This window comes from Gobio gobio (genome assembly GCF_949357685.1).
Source record: "Gobio gobio genome assembly, chromosome: 14".
NCBI lineage: Eukaryota > Metazoa > Chordata > Actinopteri > Cypriniformes > Gobionidae > Gobio > Gobio gobio.
This window is the reverse complement of record NC_137107.1, coordinates 5,599,762-5,621,200: the sequence shown is the minus strand read 5'-3', so window position 1 is coordinate 5,621,200 and position 21,439 is coordinate 5,599,762. Positions and strand designations below refer to the sequence as shown.

Sequence of the window (21,439 nt, the reverse complement as noted above, 5' to 3'; positions counted from 1 at the left end):
TGCCTAATATAGTATTAATACTACTTTAGTGCTGCAAGGATATAGCACAGCACCAAGTGCTTCTCATCAGCGCTGCCTCACCGCTCGTCAATGTCAAAATATTATATTTGAGATGACCAATCAAATCCAAGTATACTGGCTTTACATTCACAGAAGATGCTTAGCGCGAATTCCAGCTCAAGGCTTCTGAATTTAACTAGTCTAAGAAAATGATTAATAAAACATATGGTCAACTGATATTTAGCCTATATGTTTACTTTCTTCACGGACACAGACGAAAATGAAAAGACTACAGTCAAAGCTCAGCTTTAGAGCGGTATTGACAAATAATCTACTGCCCACTGCCTTTGAAAGCTATTTCCAGTGTTTGGGGGAACGCATTACAAGTAACTTGAGTTACGTAATAATATTACTTTTTCCAAGTAACTAGTAAAGTAATGCATTGCTTTTCAAATTTGCAACACAATATCTGAGTTACTTTTTCACATTAATTTGACTGACAGCTCTCCTGTCCTCATGTTGAGAATAATAAGTGCAGAGGCGTGTGTGTGTGTGTGTGTGGTGTGTGTGGTGTGTGTGTGTGTGTGTGTGTGTGTGTGTGTGTGTGGTGTGTGTGGTGTGCGTGCGTGCGTGTGTGTGTGTGTGTGTGTGAACATGATGGTTATTGTAGTTCTAGACTAAATGTGAGCATTTATTTATCTCACTTGCACAATAAAGATTCTGTACTCCTGAAAATGAATAAAATCAGTCAAATACAAAATCAGAGTATTAGCAAACCTCCAATAATGAAATGTTTAAAACAACAACAATTTTATGCATTTAATCTACCTTTATATTTAATTTACCAATGTCTTGCTGCTGACCTTTGATGATTAATTTTTACTAGATTTTTAGTTTTTATTGGTAAAACTTTTTTCTCCTGCATCCTATTCTCCATTATCCAGAGCTGCGCCCTCTAGTGTTCATGCAGGAATCTGCATTTTTACCTCAGCCTGGGGCTTATTATTTACATTTTGGTATGAAGAGGTCTTTACCTTTGCACAAAAATATAACTTTTTTGTTATAAACAGAAACAAGTCCAGCCCAGGTGAGAAAAAGTAACGCAAAAGTAACGTAACGCATTACTTTTCTTAAAAAGTAACTAAGTAACTCAATTAGTTACTTTTTAAGGGAGTAACGCAATATTGTAATGCATTACTTTTCAAAGTAACTTTCCCCAACACTGGCTATTTCTTATACATTTTTTGGCCTTGAAATGTCTTAGAAATGCACACATGTAAATCAGAGAAAAAAAAAATTTCTCAAAAAAAAACCCTTATATTTGTGACCTCATTGATTTTAAAACCCGGACTTTTCAACGAGCAAATGTTTCGGTGCACTGGAAGGATTTCGCGATTGAGACAGCCCTTAAAATGGCCGACTCCCTGATCAGTGCCCTAACTAGTAAACTAGACACATATTGTGAAACATATCCTATGGATCTCAATCCCCAATCTATAACTCAAAAAAGAAAGAAAGAAATGGTGCTAGACTCCAAATTAGACGTTTATCTGCGTGCCAAACTTTCCTTTGTATGGGTTCATTGATATGCCAAGCCCTATTAGAACAGTTCAGGATCACCTACTGGCCTAGAAATATGAAACATATCTCTTCTAACATTCTCATAGTTTGGTCAAAACTCATGAAACTCTTCTTAAATGAGGCATTCAGCAGAGAGAGAGATTTTAAGTGTGGCTTTAGTGATATTGTACATGTACTAGAAATTGAATGCAATTAAGATGCTGTTATGAACTATGCATAATTCATGCTTCATAATGGTTACGTTTCAACATGTACTTTATTGCACATCATAACTGTACTGATTAAATCATTAACCTGTGAATGTGGGCTTTATTCGGGCTGAAATAGTTGGCCATCAACCCTCTTTTAAAAGCAGGTTTTTATGTACAGTAGTAAGATACTTAATGCATACATTTTCATGTTTTGTGTTTTCAAAATACAAATCAAGATTGCAATGAAGAAAGAAAGAAAGAAAGAACGGTTCCCCAGCACCACCCTACAAAAATAGAAGTAATATCAGATGAAGTAGATGGTAATAGACAGGTTGTTAAAGAAGGATAATACACAACTTTACATAAGACAGATCCCTGTGGCAGCTTGTCCAAAGAAACGTGTGTTTTGAGAGAAGCACTGGATATCATGCAGTCCTCAGGAGGCTGGATCTGTGCCGCTGTTCAGGCTCCGAGCTTCAGCGATCAGACGCTTGACTCCCACCATCCACTGACTGACTTCAGAAACATGATCCACCATCAGGCCCCGGTGGACCTCATCCGCTGCGTCCCAGTTCTGGCTCTTCACGTCTGAAACCAAGCACATCCAGCAGGTTTTTCCTCCATTTTGTTCACTTTTGCCAAGTTATATCGCCCATCCCTAACTACCATAAACAGCCCAGCCCTGCTGATGAGCGGACACTATTAAAATGCCCTTCATTTCAACCGGCCTACTGGAGATGCTGCAGTTTATGCACATTATAATGGATGAGTTCATAAGTTTTAGGAAATTATTGAAGCTCATTTTTCATTTATTTAGACTGCTGTGGTCTAGTATATGGAGGACGAGAAATGACTTAAGTATAAATAAATAAATAAATACGTAAATGCAGAATTATATAAATAAATCAATGTAGAAATACATAAATGAATGAAGAAATAAATATATGAAGAAATAAATATAGAAATACATAAATGAATGAAGAAATAAAATAAATGAAGAAATAAATTACATGCTGAAATAAATGAATAAATAAATAATTAAATGCTGAAATAAATATATATATATATATATATATATATATATATATATATATATATATATATATATATATATATATATATATATATATATATATATATATATATATATATATATATATATATATATATATATAAATGAATAAATAAATAATTAAATGCTGAAATAAATAAATAAATGCTGAAATAAATGAATAAAATAAATAATTAAATGCTGAAATAAATAAATAAATGCTGAAATAAATGAATAAATAAATAATTAAATGCTGAAATAAATACATAAATAATTAAATGCTGAAATAAATCATTAAATACTGAAATAAATAAATAAATGTATAAATAAATGAATAAATAAATAATGAAATGCTGAAATAAATAAATGTATAAATAAAAGAATAAATAAATAATGAAATGCTCAGATAAATAAATGTATAAATAAATGAATAAATAAATAAATGCTGAAATAAATGAATAAATAAATAATTAAATGCTGAAATAAATAAATAAATAATTAAATGCTGAAATAAATAATTAAATGCTGAAATAAACAAATAAATGTATAAATAAATGAATAAATAAATAATTAAATGCTCAAATAAATAAATGTATAAATAAATGAATAAATAAATAATGAAATGCTGAAATAAATAAATGTATAAATAAAAGAATAAATAAATAATGAAATGCTCAGATAAATAAATGTATAAATAAATGAATAAATAAATAAATAATTAAATGCTGAAATAAAATAATAAATAAATAATTTAATGCTGAAATAAATGAATAAATAAATAATTAAATGCTGAAATAAATAAATAAATGTATAAATAAATAAATGAATAAATAATTAAATGCTGAAATAAATAAATGTATAAATAAATAAATATAAATGAATAAATAAATAATGAAATGCTGAAATAAATAAATGTAAAAATAAATAAATGTAGAAAAAGTATAGTATAACACAAATGATACAAAAATAGCACAATACAAAAATGATACTTTTGACAAAATTATTTATTTATTTATTCATTCATTTATTTCTGCATTTATTTATTTATTTATTTGAGCATTTAATTATTTATTCATTTATTTATGTATTTCTATGTTTATTTCTTCATATATATATATATTTATTTATTTATAAATTTATTTATTTAAGCATTTAATTATTTATTCATTTATTTATTTATACATTTATTTATTTATTTAATTCTGCATTTACGTATTTATTCATTTATTTATTAATACTTAAGTCATTTCTCATCCTCCATACTAGTAGACACCATTAACTGGTAGAAATCTGTCAACTGGTAGAGATTTTGGACTATCGTCTATATCGCGGTTGCGCTCACGTGACGTTACCGTTCTGTGCCGTCTCAAAACTTATCGTTTCAATGCGTTTTTAAGCCTTGCGGTTTAAAAACAAGTGATTTTAAGCGCAATAAGCAGCAAAAAATGACTAATTTCAGCATATGCATGCGCTTGTCTGAATAGACAAAATATGATTTCATGCAAAGAAAACATGAACAAGCAAAAACAAGAGATAACCAACAAAATATTAATAACTGATTATGTGGTACTCAATTTTGCCTTTTTGGACCAATAATTTTGTCAGATGAAAACTTCAATCAAGTTTAGTGTTTTGTTCTTCCCTCGTATTTCAAATATTTTAAAATGATAAAATATTTTCCTCATAATCTGATGGTTTAATCGAGCTTGTAGGGTCACATGACATGACTTTTGGCCACTACTGTACACATAACTTGCTCTGCGATGTTTTCTGACTGAACCAGTGAATGGAAGTGAACAACACAGACTCACCTTGGGACAAGCTGTGCATCCTCTGTTTAACCAAAGGAGAGAGTTTCCCACTTTTCCACATGTCCTCAAAAAGCTTCAGACGCCTTTCTACATCATCACAGATCTGTTTCTGAAAAAAAGAAGACGACGACAGGAACATAAATGTCCATAGATCCAACACACCTGCAGGTTTATTAGGCTGCTGTCTCTTTAAGAGCTGACGCACGGATCCATTACACTGTTACACATTCGCTTTCTTTCTCAACTGTTTACGGGAATACTTGCCAAGACCAGCATTTTGACATTATTTTGTGTGTTTTTGAGTGTTTAAGCGCAATAAGCAGCGAAAATTTAGTTCTGAGAGGCAGCTTTATGTGCCGCACTTTGGGTGTGTGAACAACATCTGTGGGATTGAGTAAAATTATGCCCAATCCCACGCAAAATTCAAGCCCTGTAACAGCAACAATATTCATCCGGAGCAAATGAAGCGAGTGATGAGAGGAGGAGGGTGTGTGTGTCACTCGCTGACGGAGAGAGAGAGAGAGAGAGAGAGAGAGAGAGAGAGAGAGAGAGAGAGAGAGAGAGAGAGAGAGAGAGAGAGAGAGAGAGAGAGAGAGAGAGAGAAAGAGACGCTGGTGTCATGTGTCTGTTCTGAGGTAAATGAGTCTTGAAGAGGTTCAGATATTTCAGAATCAAAATATTTATATTTCTGACAACACTATTGTGATGTATTGAATGCTTACAAGTTTTGCATTTGAGACAATAGAGATTCCGTAGCTATAGTGCTGGGGGATTCTGGGGGATGTAGTAAAAGAGTGTGTGTAGGAAAATACAGACATGCCGTCTCATGTTTTCTTTCTCAGCCCCCAGTGAAGGTATGAAATGGTAACACTTTAGTTTATGGTCCAATTCTCACTATTAACTAGTAGCTTATTAGTATGCATATTAGGATATTGGCTGTTTATTAATACTTATAAAGCAAATATTAATGCCTTATTCTGCGTTACCATATTGTACATCCCTTAATCATACAATGTAGGCAGATTTATAATCACTGAGATCCCGAATGTGAGGTTAGGGGGGTTTGGGAACATGCTCCCCTGAGAAATTTTTGATTTCCATGATCTACATATGAGCATTTTGTTCTGAAAGCCAAAAATGAGATAACAATAACCATGTCAGTGGGCAGATATGACTGATAGTTTTTCCATTTTCGTCAGTGAAGAAAGTAAAACATATGTTTAACTGATATTTATGTTTTATGAATCATTTTCATAGACATGTTAATTTGCTGAAGGCTACCAGGAAAGCTAGGTGACTAAATGTATTAAATTAATTCACAATATGCACACATTCATTACTAATCTTATACCCAATACAGACTGAAAAAGCTGAGCTCTTTTATTTACTCAGAGCTACAAATGGAGTTATATTAATTTACACTATGCACAGATTCATTACTAATCATATCCTAATCTGATGAAAACGGCTTTGTTAATATTTCTTGTTCATTTACATTATGAATCACATAGGCCTATTTCAATACAAAATGGCGAAATTAGATAAAAGTTTATTAATTTGCCTGAATATTTTTGTCCTTTGTTTAACATTTCTGACTTACAGAAGCATCTCAGGGAAGAAGAACTCAAATACTAATCAATGAAAGTGCAAAAAAGTGGTCACATGACCCACAGGGGTCCATTTTGTGTCCTGTTTCAGCACATGTGCACAGGTCACATAGCTCCATATTTTCTCCAATGAAAAGTGCCTTTTTCTCTCATTTCCGTCCAGTTAATCACCCCAGAAAATATGAGTCGCCTTCACTGGTAAGTAAAGAAGTATTTTCAAAAACTTTTCATTACATATCATCAAATGTTTTAGAGTAAATAACAAAAAACTGTATATAGTGATGACGATTTAAAAACACGGCCTCATGAAGCTTCGAAGCGTTATGAATCAGTGAGTCGAATCATGATTCGGATCGCGTGTCAAACCACCAAACTGTTGAATCGACTCACTGATTCATAACGCTTCGAAGCTTCATGATGCGGTGTTTTGAAATCGTCATCACTATATAAGTCGTTATTTAGGGTTTTTTTGCGCACAAAAACTATTCTTGTCACTCCATAAAGTTTTTGTAGAGCCACTGTAGTGAGATGGACTTTGTAACGACGTCTTTAGTGTCTTTTAAGGGTCTTGAGAGTGTAAAGTGCATTGAGCCAATGGAGGCCTTTCAGAGCCATCAGATTTACACTAAAATATCTTCATTTGTGTCTGAAGATGAACGGAGGTCTGACGGGTGTCCAACGACATGAGGGTGAGAAATTAATGACAGAATTTTCATTTTTGAGTGAACTAACCCTTTAATGGATCAAAAACGAGTGTTTTTTCCGCTTTGTATGAGTATCTGCGTTGCCTACGTTCTCTTCAGTAGATCCTGAGTCTACACACAAACACGATTCATCCACACTGTGAGTGTAACCGCTCTTCACGGCCATTTAACCGACCAAACGCTTATAAAAACTCCACAAAATATGTTCATATGTTCAATGCAGAGAACAAATTGCGAATGGCTGTGCGTTTAATTGTCCATTTAATTACAGGTGACACAGGATATACATGTGTTTGTGTAACGGTGAGCTTCCATGTGTATATTGTGTAACTTAAATGGTCATTTGCAGTGTGCATTTGTGGGAAGCTTTGATGCTTTTAATAAGAGCGAAATAAAATGGTCTGAATCAGAAGCCGTTGATGCCCCTAGAGCCGGGCTTCAGGCCAATTTTCCTGTCATACCTCAAACGTGGGCCGGGATTCGGGCCTTTTTAGGCTTCTCCTTCCTTTTATATTTTAGACATTCAATAATTAAAAGAACCAATGAGATGTGCTGCGCTGGTGGAAATAACATGAGACCATGATATCGCGAGTCCGCAACTGTCAAGACCGGCTCACAGTGTTTAGAGGACGGCATATGCAACACACATCTGCAAATGAGTAAAGCAAACCAACACACAAACTGCCACAAGTGAAGCTGAAAATAAGCTAAGTCTGAGATGCTCAAAAACACAACCATCTTCATTAAAACTAATGAGACTAAAGGCTCTTACCAGTGTTTAGGTCGCTCGTTCTCATAATGCGTCTTTGATGTTGAAATGAGCTGATGAATAAAATGCTCATATCGGTTGCTTTCGTTGACATGAACTCTAAATGTGGATATAGCGCAGGAATTGAAGATCGGATTTATATTCATTTCCCAGAGAGGTGTAAGGCAAGACAACCTGCATGTTTTTATTTTTTATTTTTATTTGTTTAGATTGTGTAGCCCGTTTCATTTGCGTGCCGTTGCGATCTGCCTGCCTCATCATGTCAAAAATGCCTTTTTACTGTGATGGTGGTGATTGTAGGCTAAACGTTTAAACCATGCTTTAAGTGTTTTATATGGATTTTATAAGCAAGACAAGTCAAGTGTTGATTTCAGAGGCTAAAGCGTTGGGTTAACTCACTGCCGGCTGCTTGTTCGTCACTTTAAAAAGCAAAAACTTTAATTTAACAAACAAAAAAATGCTTCAAACTTTTTTCTAAATTAAAGGGTTAGTTCACCCAAAAATGAAAATTCTGTCATTAATTCCTCACCCTCATGTGGTTGGACACCCGTCAGACCTCCGTTCATCTTCAGACACAAATGAAGATATTTTAGTGTAAAGCTGATGCTGAGAAAGGCTTCAGATAGGCCTCCATTGGCATTCAGTACATTCACACTCACAAGACCCATAAAAGACACTAAAAACGTCGTTACAAAGTCCATCTCACCACAGTGACTCTACAATAATTTTACGAAGCGACGACAATAGTTTTTGTGCGCAAAAAAAAAAATCAAAATAACGCCTTTATCCATCTTGTTCTTGTCTTCCGTGTGTCTCCACGACGCATGCGTGAGAATATGACGCAGATCCGGCGTTCAGGAATCCATGAAATGCACACTTAAGCCATTTTGAGAACTACACCGAGACCTAAAGCACGATCAATGTAGAATTCATCAGCTGAGATACGCGCGTCTTCCTCTGCTTGTAAACAAATCTCTTCTGGGTCATGTGTCCGAACGCCGGATCTGCTCATATTCTCACGCATGCGTCGTGGAGACACACACGGAAGACAAGAACAAGTTGGATAAAAGCGTTATTTTGGGGGTTTTTGCGCACAAAAACTATTGTCGTCGCATCATAAAATTATTGTTATGTGGTGAGATGGACTTTGTAACGACGTTTTTAGTGCCTTTTATGGGTCTTGTGAGTGTGAATGTACTGAATGCCAATGGAGGCCTATCTGAAGCCTTTCTCAGCATCAGCTTTACACTAAAATATCTTCATTTGTGTCTGAAGATGAACGGAGGTCTGACGGGTGTCCAACGACATGAGGGTGAGAAATTAATTAAATAATTAAATAAATAATGACATAATTTTCATTTTTGGGTGAACTAACCCTTTAACTTAATAAAGAAACAAAACGAAATATAGCCTAACTAATTTGACAAGTGTTGATTTGAGAGGCTAAAGCGTTGGGTTAACTCACTGTCAGCCGCTGGCCGCTTGGTCGTCACTTTAAAGAACAAAAACTTTAATTTAAAGCAGCACTAGGTAACTTTTCAACCTTTATAATATATTTTCAAGACTCTTGTGATGATACATCGACTTACAATAGGTTGAATGACACGTCTGCCATAGCCTGACGGGGTCTGTATTGTTTTTAATCGTACTTTTAAACTTCGGGTTTTGGGTAGTAACCCGGGAAAAAAAAGAACTACAAAATTCGACTGCTTTACGGCATATGCGTCACTTCCACCACCACTTCCTTAAATTCGGACGTGCAAGCCAAACTATCATTTGTTTGCCGAATGTTATAGTCATGGCCGAAGCAGCACAGAAAAATAAGAAAGCAAAGGTTTTGTCGGAGGAAATGAGAAAGTGATCGGATTAAAGGCAGGACGAGGATCAACATTGGGCAGCGTTTGCTCGTTGGCGTGAGCTGAAGGAGGAGGGGCTACATTCTTGCAAGTAAATACATAAGATGTACAAAATCATATTTTAGGATACCTAACATGTCTGTGATATTGGTTAAGGGTAGCTTGATATTATAATATTGAGGATTTATGGTTATTACCTACCACTCAAACATTGAATTGAAGTATCATATAGATTCTGTAAAACTGGAACCAATAGACTAGGCTACTATAATGACGCTGGCTTGTAAACGTGAGCATCGCGATCATTTGGCGTTTGAAAAAAAATAAAACCCATGAAATGATATTCATATGACATGCTGAAACATATGCCACTGTACCTGGGATGAAGACATTTCACACGCGACGCAAGCAGAACACGCATGTGAACTCCTGCAGTGTTCAGGGCTATTATAGTTTTCATGTCAACAAATGCAGGTGCGATGCATCCACTGATGTAGAATGACAGAGTTTACAACAGTAGTAGAGGACAATACTGTTTCCCAACTGTAGGGGGAGCCGAGAGCAAAACCTACCTAGTGCTGCTTTAACAAACAAAAAAATGCTTCAAACATTTTTCTAAATGAACTTAATAAAGAAACAAAACGAAAAATAACTTCTTTGACATTAAAAACAAAACTGAACTATTTTAATGGCTGCAACTAATGTGTAATAGGGAGGATAAAAAAAAAAAAAAACACGGGCTCCAGTCGGACTCTGGCTGATCATTTTGATGAGCTGTCGAACACGGGCCCCTAGGGCCTAGTTTTGAGGCCCGTGCAGGGCTCTAGGCTGTTGAAACAGGGGGATTCATGGCCCTTTAATGCAGAACCATAAATATGTCTTAGGGCGTTTTCACACCTACCTTGTTTGGTCCGGATTTTCTGACTTTTCAGTTTGGTCCGAATCAAAATTGCAGGTGTGAAACCTTCCCTGACCACGATCCGGAACAAACAGACGAAATTTGGTCCGACGAAAAGAGGTCGTCTCGGTCCGGATCAAACTGAACAAAGGTTCGGTTCGTTTCTAGTGTGAAAGCATTTTCTGTATGGTTCGGACTTTCAGACCATTTACAGGAAGTTCCTGTTTATGTTTAAATATTATAATGTTATTTTTAAATTCAATCTAGGCTACATTGATTATGAAAAGTGAAATATGCGCAATATGTCAAAAGTCAGAAAGTTAGAAATAATTTTGAACGAAATTTTGTGTGATTTTGCTTAGAAAGCCTTTCTTTAATGTGAATTTAGTTTTGTATAAATTGTATCTTAATTTTAATCAAAGTTTAATCAGATAATTGCCTGGATTTAATAAATAAGAAGCAAATAGTCTATAGCAGACAATAATCGTGGGAGCGATCACATGCTTTACACATGAACTGGAGCGCGTCTCAAATAAACCCAAACTCAGCAGCTACTCGTCTCACAAACATGAGAAATATGTGAATATAAAGCTTGAAATGTCCACTTTTAAACGTAACAAATAAAAAATATGTCAAGCAATTCTATTCTTCACTGTTCAATAGTGGCGGTGATATGCGTCCGTTCATTCACTCTCGTCAAAGACGAGTCAGACGCACGTCTGTTTACAAACCAATCAATGTCCAGATGCCGCCCACATAGAAGAAGACGAGTGGACGCAAGTGTGTCACGTAAAGTTCTGTAGTGCGCTCGCATAATTGCAATGTGAAACCAAACCAAAACTAACCGAATGTATAAAAAGTATCAAAACATGAACTTCGGTTCGGACTTTGGTGCGGACTTTCAGGTGTGAAAACGCCCTTAGTCATTTTACTACTTTTTTTTACCCTCCCATTGGCTTATGCTCTGAACACAATGACTTTACCTTCACAGTATGTCTACATGCATTCAACGCCCCATACAGCGGTTCTTGCACATCCTCAATGCATGGCTCTGCCTCCAGCTCTGCCGCCTGTGCCGTTCCATCGCAGGGAATTCTGGGACACATGGAAGGTGGAGTGACGCTGTCCATCGGAGGAGGATTTATTCCCCGGGGAGGAGTTATCCCCGCCACTGGTGTGGACTGCATCTCTGATCCTGAACCTACATGGGCAGAAATCATTAAGATTACACTTTATTTTTATTACTTTACTTCGGTTAGACATTCTACTAGTTATAAAAACTCTCATTAGACTATTAGTAGACAGTTAGAGTAAGTAGAATAAGATGACATTTAGTAACAAAGTTCCTCATGGTCTGTTGGGGTGCATCAAAAGTGTTACCATAATTAATAAATCATTTGTGTTCAAATTAGGGCTGTCAAAAGATTAATCGCGATTAATCTCATCCAAAATAAAAGTTTGTGTTTACATAATATATGTGTGTGTACTGTGTATAATTATTATTTATATATAAAAACACACACAAGCATGTATTTATTTAAGAAAAATGTATTATATTTATATATAAAATATTTATATATAATATAAATTATATAAATGTATATACAGTATATATATGCAAATATTTCTTAAATATATACATGACGTGTTTGTATTTATATATACATAATAAATATACAGAGTACACACAAATATATTATGTAAACACAAACTTTTATTTTGGATGTGATTAATCGCGATTCATCTTTTGACAGCCCTAATTCAAATACATTTGTGTTGTGAAGTTGCAGATGAATTCCACTAAAAACAATCTCTTTTTTCACTTGCAACTTTGGAATTGAATATGTATTTTCTGTGGTAGAAGTGCTTACAGATTTTTTTTTTGAAATTCATAACATTATAAACTACTATTTTTTTCAAACTAATATTTTGAGTTTTGCTGAAATCCTCCTAATCTTTCAAAGCCCAAATAGTCATATGTAATGTGCCCTAGAGAACCGTTTTTGCTCCAAAGAGTGATGAATTTGATATATTTTTTTAATCAAATCAAAAGGCCTATACAAGATTAAACAACCCATACAGATGTGGTCAGAATTATTGCCCCTTTTGGTAAATATGATCAAAGATGGCTGTAAAAATCGAACCTTTCATTGAAGTAAAAGAATTGAAAATATGGGGAAAATCTCTTCATGAAATAAATGTTTTTTCTCCAAAACATGTTGGACATAATTATTGGCACCCTTTTATTAAATACTTTACGCAACGTCCTCTTCCCAAGATCCCAGCTCTGAGTCTTCTCCTGTAATGCCTGATGAGTTTGGAGATCAGAGATCATTCCTCCACACAGAATCTCTCCAGATCCTCCAGATCCCAGCTCTTCTCCTCAGGTCATCTCTCATCTCTACAGGGTTCAGCTCAGGGACTGGGACGGCCGTGGCTTCATTTGTGTTCAGTGACACATTTGTGTGTTGATTTTGATGTTAGTTTTGGATCGTTGTCCTGATGGAAGATCCAACCACGGCTAGGGATGTTAACCGATGACCGTTTGACCGTATCAACGTTAACCGATCAAAGTTGTCGGTTGTCGGTAAAAAGAAAAGAAAAGTGATCTCTAAATTAGGCTATTATAGACAGTGGACTAAACGCTACTACAGTTAGCCATCTCCTTCCAAAATCTTTTTGTGTGAAGTGAACAAATCCCTCACACTCAATGTTTCATAACTCGCCTGTTTGTACTTAATAAACCAATAAAAACATTTGGCGCGAGGTCACAGCGTTTGGGTTTGCGCGCTCACAAGGTTTGCAAAAAGTAAACAGGCTAAAACACTCGAGGTTAGCAGGGCAGACGACAGTATGAAGCGTGCAAAGAAAAGTAGTGTGTGGGACCATTTCACCAAAAAGAACGACACAGATGTAAGTTGCAACTTGTGTGATACAGTGCTTAATTAGAAGGCACACAGTGAGTTAGACCTGCCTTGGCCGCGCGTCTTTTACGCATTCTGAAGGTGCCTGTTCTATCCATTGGTTTTATCGTGTTGCAGTCTATTAGACAACATTCCGCATAAGATGGGCTTACATTTGGAAATATATTACATCTACATTTCAGTGGTAACACATAAGGTGTTGATCATCATCTTTCTTTATTATTGTTAGCACTACCTCGAACTAAAGCGCCGTCTCTTCGGAGCTGTCATTTTCTTAAATGAGCCGCGGCAATGTTTCAAATGAGCTTCTAACGCTAGACAAATGCCTTTATTTTCAACACGATCACCTTGTACCCAAACCATTGCGAAAGTAAGGAGCCATTTGTCCTCCGATTACAAACAAGCTCCTCGGCGCCGCGTTTGCGGGACTCATGTTTCGCGCTGTAGGGGATTTTAAAAAAGTGACGTGAGTGGAAGGCAGGAGGCGGCGCCGGGACAGTGTGTGTGAGTGTGTGTGTGTGAGTGTGTGTGAGTGTGTGTGGTTGTGTGTGGTTGTGTGTGAGTGTGTGTGAGTGTGTGTGTGTGAGAGCGGGAGGCAGAGCGGCAGAGAGATGCCACAGAGTTGCGAAATTGCAGGCGTGGCTCGCGGCTGTTATTTCAAATAGCGCAGCATATTTTAAACTAATCAGTTAACCGGTTTCAACCGGCTAATGAGACTCGGTGGTCGGTCAAGAAAATGTTTAGTTTTCGTCATCCCTAACCACGGCCCATTAGAAGATTTCTAGAAGGTTTTGATTGTTTATCTGTTGGTATTTGCTAGAATCTGTGACACTGTGTGTCTGAACAAGATGTCCAGGACCTCCAGCAAAAAAATAGTCCCTCAACATTAAAGATCCAGCGGTGTATTAAACCGTGGGCATGGGGGACTTTTCATCCCATCTGGTGTGTTTTCTGCCAGAAAGCTCTTGTTTTACTGTCGTCTGAACACAGAACCAGGTCCGTCTGAAGCTCCAGTCGTGTCTGATGCTGGAGTTTGTTTCTGGATGAGCGAGGGGGATTTTTCCTGAAACACTCCCAAACAACATGTGGTGATGTAGGAGCTGCTTGATCATTCTTTTAGGCTTTCTGATCCCAGACTCAACTAATCTGCAATTCTCCATCTGTGATCTTGGAGAGTCTTTGTCCAATCAAACGATACAGACACACGTCCTCGTCCAGACAGATTCAGCACATCTTTGGTTGAACTTCTTAATTATTGCCCTGATGGTGGAAATGGGGATCTTCAGTGCTTTAGCTCTTTTCTCACAGCCACTTTCTATTCTGTGAAGCTCAACAATATTTTGCTGCACATCAGAACTATATTCTGTGGTTTTACTTGTTGTGATGATGATTAAAGGGTTAGTTCAGCAAAAAATGAAAATTCTGTCATTAATTTCTCACCCTCATGTCGTTGGACACCCGTCAGACCTTCGTTCATCTTCAGACACAAATGAAGATATTTTAGTGTAAATCTGATGCTCTGAAAGGCCTCCATTGGCTCAATGCACTTTACACTCTCAAGACCCTTAAAAGACACTAAAGACGTCGTTACAAAGTCCATCTCACTACAGTGGCTCTACAATAACTTTATGAATCGGCGAGAATCGTTTTTGTGCGCAAAAAAACCCCTAAATAACGACTTCAAAACACGGCATCATGAAGCTTCGAAGCGTTATGAATCAGTGAGTCGATTCAGCAGTTTGGATCATGATTCGACTCACTGATTCATAACGCTTCGAAGCTTCATGATGCCGTCTTTTGAAATCGTCATCACTATATAAGTCGTTATTTAGGGTTTTTTTGCGCACAAAAACTATTCTCGTCACTCCATAAAGTTATTGTAGAACCACTGTAGTGAGATGGACTTTGTAACGACGTCTTTAGTGTCTTTTAAGGGTCTTGAGAGTGTAAAGTGAGCCAATGGAGGCCTTTCAGAGCATCAGATTTACACTAAAATATCTTCATTTGTGTCTGAAGATGAACGGAGGTCTGACGGGTGTCCAACGACATGAGGGTGAGAAATTAATGACAGAATTTACATTTTTGGGTGAACTAACCCTTTAAGGGAATTTAAAATACGTGGAAATAAAAAGAAATAAAGTTATTATTATTATTATTATTATTATTATTGCGCCCAACGTGTTTTAGAGAAAAACATTTACTTCCGGGCTCGACATTAACGCTTGTCCGGGACAAGTGGATTTTTGAAGGGGCAGTGAAAAATAATTTTACTTGCCCGACAGACAAGTAGCCTGAATAAAATGTCAAAACAAAAAATAACTAGGGAATCACCAAAGTGCAATAATGATTCTGCATCAGTGTAAGTGGAGATCGATAGTGGATAATATAAAACAAACTGATGTTAACAAGCTTGAGCTGTTGAGGCTCGCGCAGACTCTCGAGGAGAAAATTGAAAACAAATGAGCGCCGCTCACACACAGAAACTCAGTTAACACACACAGTTAAAATTGTGCAGTTTTATTATTTATAACATATCGTCGCTGCCCGATGAAACTCACGTATGTCCAAAACGCTTACTTTTCAGGAAGTGAAAAAAACACTGTATTTCAAAAGCAGTTGAATGTAGCGTTGTCATACTTGGTACGGCATCTTTACATGTAACCATATTCTTGCCAGTGTAATGATATAATCCACATTTGACCAAAATTGAGTTTAAATGGACATACGTGCATATTTTACAGTAACGGTGGTCGATACACGTTCTTCCGATCATTAATTAGAATGGAATTAGAGGAATACGTGAGGAATACGTGCTGGATATTCTCAACCTCTGGAAGCGGTGATAGCAGTGTGAGTGAGGCATGTTCTAGTGACAATCATGACAGTAGCATTACAGGCTATAATTTGATCAGTTTGACTGAGAAAAAAAAGGCTGAATCTTTTCAAAGAGACCGAGTTTATTTACATACTAGCAAGCAAACTAATCTGTGAAGAACTAGATTAGAACTAAACTGTGGAGAGCTTCAATGTCGTACTTTCGGCTATCCAGTGCTGAGCTTCGATGAAACAACTTCACGAGACCGGCGAGACGCTTCCACAGGGCGGGAGATACGCGGCGTGATTGACAGCTTTGACACCAAATGGATATACGTGAAAATCAGATGACATGATTTCACAACTTTTCATTGGCCATTTAGATATGTGACGCATACTGTATACGGAAATGAACCTGGACATTCAATCCGTCGAAAAATCTCAAAATCTGCAAAATGGACATACGTGGTTTTCATCGGACAGCGACGATATGATACAGTTAAGCATCATTACACTAACAAGAGTGCTGTTTTCCTGAATACCATCACGACTGAACACGACACTGATTTCATACGCCAGCTCCATAACCAATTAATTAACATTAAGTCACTTACATTTTAGAAGCAATATGGACTGTTTTTGTTCTATTTCAGCAGCGAAAATAGTTCAAAACAAAGATCACAGCAGAACCGTAACACATCTCACAGCAACAGTGTGTGTTAGTGAATGATTCAGCGTTTTAGTGAATCAGTTGAATCAAAGATTCAATGACCGCCAAATTCCTGAATGAATCAGCCGTTTCACTGAATTGACTCAATGATTCGCTCATTAAGACGGCCACATGCTGCCACCTACTGGTGGTTTAGTTTCATCTTTCCAACATTTATTATTTGTATATTAAAAATATTTAAAATAATCTCATAACATTATTTAATGCAGTTGTAATTTTTCAGTGTAAATGATTGAATTTGATTGGTAACAGCCTATAGTGTCTTATTCTAATTTAATTTAGAGATCAAATTTAAGAATATAAAAGGAAAGCTGAAGCATATCCTATATTTAATAGATTATGGAAAAATGCCCTTTATAAAAAGGTAAAAATATGACAAATATGCATATTTAAATATGTCAAAGCTGGTTAAACACTGGTGAGAATATTGCTTCAGTATAGATTATACTTACAAAAAAAATCCGGACAAGCAAATGTTTTACTCGGACGAGTGAATGACAGATTTACTTAGCGTGTGAACCGGCTTAATGTCGAGCCCTGTACTTCATAATGTGATCCCCCCCCCCCCACTTTCAATTCTTTTACTTCAATGAAAGGTTACATTTTTGAAGGATAAACAATGCAGATTTATTGTTAGAGCCATCTTTGATCATATTTACTGTTACTCTGACCACAACTGTGTAGTACAATAGTTTAGCAAAAATACAATTAGTCATCTGTTGCAAACACGCAAATAGGTAAATCCAGATTCAGATAAGAACATTTAATCTGGGGGATAAGCTTGACCTGTAAGTTGGGGCGCATGTACCCTCTTGTTGAGAATATTCCTCTTCGGTCCGCCTGTCTCCTTCTGCAAGCCATAGGAAAACTGTGGTGGGTCGTTCCATCCATGCTCCTGATTTCCTGTGTCGAAAGCAACATTATTATTAAATCACTTCATTTTCCGGATAAAACGAATAAAGCCCAAACACCAGCTCATCAAGTTCCCATGTGCCCTGCTTATGCCAAACAGAGAGTGAAAACAAGACTTATTTTATTTGTGTACACTAAACTCCTGGGGAGTTTAAGCACCAAAATACGTGTGAGGAAAGAGAGGATCCGAGTTTTTTTCTTTTTTTTTCTTTAAGTGATAAACATGTAAGTATATGTTGTCTGAGCTGTAATACCCCCACCCAAAAAAAAGAGACGCTTTTTGATTTGTTGGTTATAAATTAATGGTTGAAAGTGTGTAACTCTTCACTGTGTGCTCTAGCACCCTGCAGACGGTTTGGGCTGTTTCCACTAGATTACAGAAAATACTTGAAAAAAATATTTTGTCTGTATCATGTATGCAAGATTTGTTTATCTTTATTAAATCACACACAACATATACTATAATATGTATCACTTTTTAAGTAATTTCAGGGTTTTCTGTAAAAAAGACAGGGATATTGCATTTATACCACTGTATATGGGGATGGGGATGGGGGGGCAGACAGAAATTACATAAAAAAGGTCATATTCCTTTTGAATAAATCTTGCATACATGATACAGACACCAATCTTTTTTCCAGTATTTTCTGGAATTTAGTGGAAACAGCTCAAACTGTCTGCAGGGTGCTAGAACACGCACACTTTCAACAATGAATTTATAACCAAAAATCAAAAAGAGACTCTTTTTTGGGGGGTTATTACAGCTCAGACAACATATACTCACATGTTTATCACTTTTAGCAGTGGTTTATGTAACTTTAAAGGGTTTGCTGTTAAATGCCACCAGTAATGTGTATTTAGAGACACTGTGTGTATGGGAAGCTTTTCAATTTGGGTCGGCCAAATCCAAGCGTCCCAGAGTAATTTAGTGTAAATAAGTTACTTTGTGAAAAACAAACGCCAAAGTGATGCATATCTCCAGAAAGTTTCAAATGCTACCACTTATGAGGTCTGAGCTCCTCCACGGACATTTAACATTGAAAGTATATACTAGTACTGGGTCCGCAGAGTTTAAGTGGTTAAAGTCTAAAATTTAGGGCTGTCAAAAGATTAATCGCGATTAATCTCATCCAAAATAAAAGTTTGTGTTTACATAATATATGTGTGTGTACTCTGTTAATTATTATTTATATATAAAAACACACACAAGCATGTAGATATTTAAGAAAAATGTATTATATTTATATATAAATTATATAAATGTATATACAGTATACACATGCAAATATTTCTTAAATATATACATGAATGTGTTTGTATTTATATATACATAATAATTATGCACAGTACACACACATATATTATGTAAACACAAACTTTTTTTTTTGGATGTGATTTATCGCGATTAATCTTTTGACAGCCCTACTAAAATTAATGTTTATATTTTGAGACAAAGGTCTTGTTAATGATTTTCAGTTTTGATCAAGGTAATTAAAGCAACAGATTTTCCAATAACTGAAGAATATGTCAAGTATTTGGTGTAAAAGGTAATAATGATAATAAACATGATAATAAACAGCCGCTGACTTTAACATTTGTTGACATGGTTACATTCAGACGGGAAGCGTTGGGTGCCACCTTAGAGATAATCACCATATTTAAAATGAAACAATCATATTTTTTAAAAAAATATGATATTAATCACGTCATTTAAAAACCCCTTAACTTTTTGAGAATACACTATCCAAACTTAAAGGGCTGCAATTCAAGAATGCTTTGGAATATTGACCTAAGTTTGGTCTTGTTTTAAAGAAGACTTATTATTGCTGAAGTGAAAGCAATTCAAAAATATGAAAGTATGAAACAATTATGGAAGTTTAAATTTACTGTAAATAAAAAATACTGTACTAATATTTTTTATTTTATATAAAATATATATTTTACAAAAATGTTTTAATCTAAAATGACTATAAAATCAAAGCCATATGTCTAACCAAGTTGTGTTCCAAATTTGAAGTTGATATCACAAAAATGTAAGTCCCCATGAGATGGTGTTTAGATGCTGTACCACAAACAGCCACCGGGTGTCATTCAAATTCCATTGATTGTTTTTTTAATGCATTTTCCTGTAAATTTCTGTCCAAAATGTCACTTCCATCACAAAACGGTCACCAAATATGGACCCTTGAGACTCAGACCTTTCTGACGATATGTTTTGTCAAGATTAGAAAAGATTTTGATTATAAAGTAGTTAAAATAAACGTTGTAATATGAAACATGACACCGCCCACTAGGGGGAGGAGCCGCTAGAAGAATTTAAAGTACCATTTCCATGGTAACGCATCGTCCAATTTCAAAACAGTTTCCACAGGATTAATTTTGAGTTCGTAAGCTTTCGAATGATACCTAATTTATGATAATTACTAAAATATATGATATGAAAAAAGGCGAGTGCCAGGTGTCCCGCCAGCGGGACGGTGACAGTTAAAAGGTTTAATAAAATATTAAATCATAATGGGATCTCCTTCAAATGTTTTCATGATCTAATATTATTTCTGTATTTTTTAAATATATTTTTATGTTAACATATTTCAATGACAGTATATTTCTTGAACAAAAATTAAAAGTTCAAACTTTGCTAAAGTGATTGTTTTGAACAAGTATTAACTATTAAATACATAATTTATGCTGTGGGGTAAAAGGCCCCCCCACCACATCACACATTTATACGATTTTAAACAAAATAAAGCACTTTTATGATTTATTTTCACACAATAGATGCCCAATACAAACATATCTATATATTATCTGCATTCATACACTTTGGGAGTAAGGAAAAGCACATTTTCTTAAGGTGTGCCTTTAGCCCTGTTGTACTAATAGACGAAATATGGCAAAGTAATCGGGCAAAAAAGCAAAAGAAAACTATTTTCTATGTTCTGGTGGGAATCTTACTGAATTTTACAATGTTGTTTGTTAAAATGAGCAGGAAAAACTGCTGTGATAGTTTTCACTGTCGCTTTAAATGAGACATAAACACCAACTGCCACGTCTCCGAACATCAGCTGTCAAAAGGAAACACTCGGAAACATTTATTTAATGGTCAATGAGGATTATAGTTTATTATTATTATTCTGTCCGCATTAGTTCCTGTTGTTGTTTAAAGCTCACCGTAAATGACAGGAAAAGTTGAGAGGAATGAATGAGAGGAACAACATTAACTTCTGCCGCTTACTCACACGAGCCGTACACCCACACATCATATGTAAGTTATGAATTATATGGTTTATATACATGAACTATTGTTTATATCTTACCTGGTTTAACAAACCGATCACTCATCGCCGCCCATAGACTCCAGCACCAACACTGGGACTCGCGTGAGCTCAGCAACAACAGCGCTAAAGGCAAAATAAAAGTCTCGGATACGATACAAAAAAAAAGATAAATATATGTGTAATAAATATTTCTTATCGTGTTAGTTTATCATCCGAATAATAGAGTAACTGTTAAAATGTAAATATGTAAAATGTATTGGATTAAATACATTAAAAATTAAACCGTATTGGACCAATTATTACATATGGAATA

At 35.7% G+C, this 21,439-nt stretch overlaps 1 protein-coding gene across 2 annotated transcripts; it reads right to left on the bottom strand.

Annotated features, from left to right (window-relative positions):
- Positions 1-1,528: 1,528 nt before the first annotated feature.
- On the bottom strand, positions 1,529-21,251 carry sra1 (steroid receptor RNA activator 1). 2 transcript variants are annotated; one of them, XM_079835244.1, is made up of 5 exons: positions 21,166-21,251; positions 17,723-17,839; positions 11,452-11,669; positions 4,635-4,743; positions 1,529-2,360 (listed from the first exon to the last, which is right to left on the bottom strand). In XM_079835244.1, the coding sequence occupies exons 1-5, from the start codon at positions 21,188-21,190 to the stop codon at positions 2,209-2,211; spliced, it is 621 nt and encodes a 206-aa protein (XP_079691370.1). In that variant the 5' UTR covers positions 21,191-21,251; the 3' UTR covers positions 1,529-2,208. The 2 variants fall into 2 exon arrangements, with proteins under 2 accessions (XP_079691370.1, XP_079691371.1); XM_079835245.1 differs by having other exon boundaries at positions 1,822-2,360; positions 17,745-17,839.
- Between the last annotated feature and the right edge of the window lie 188 nt (positions 21,252-21,439).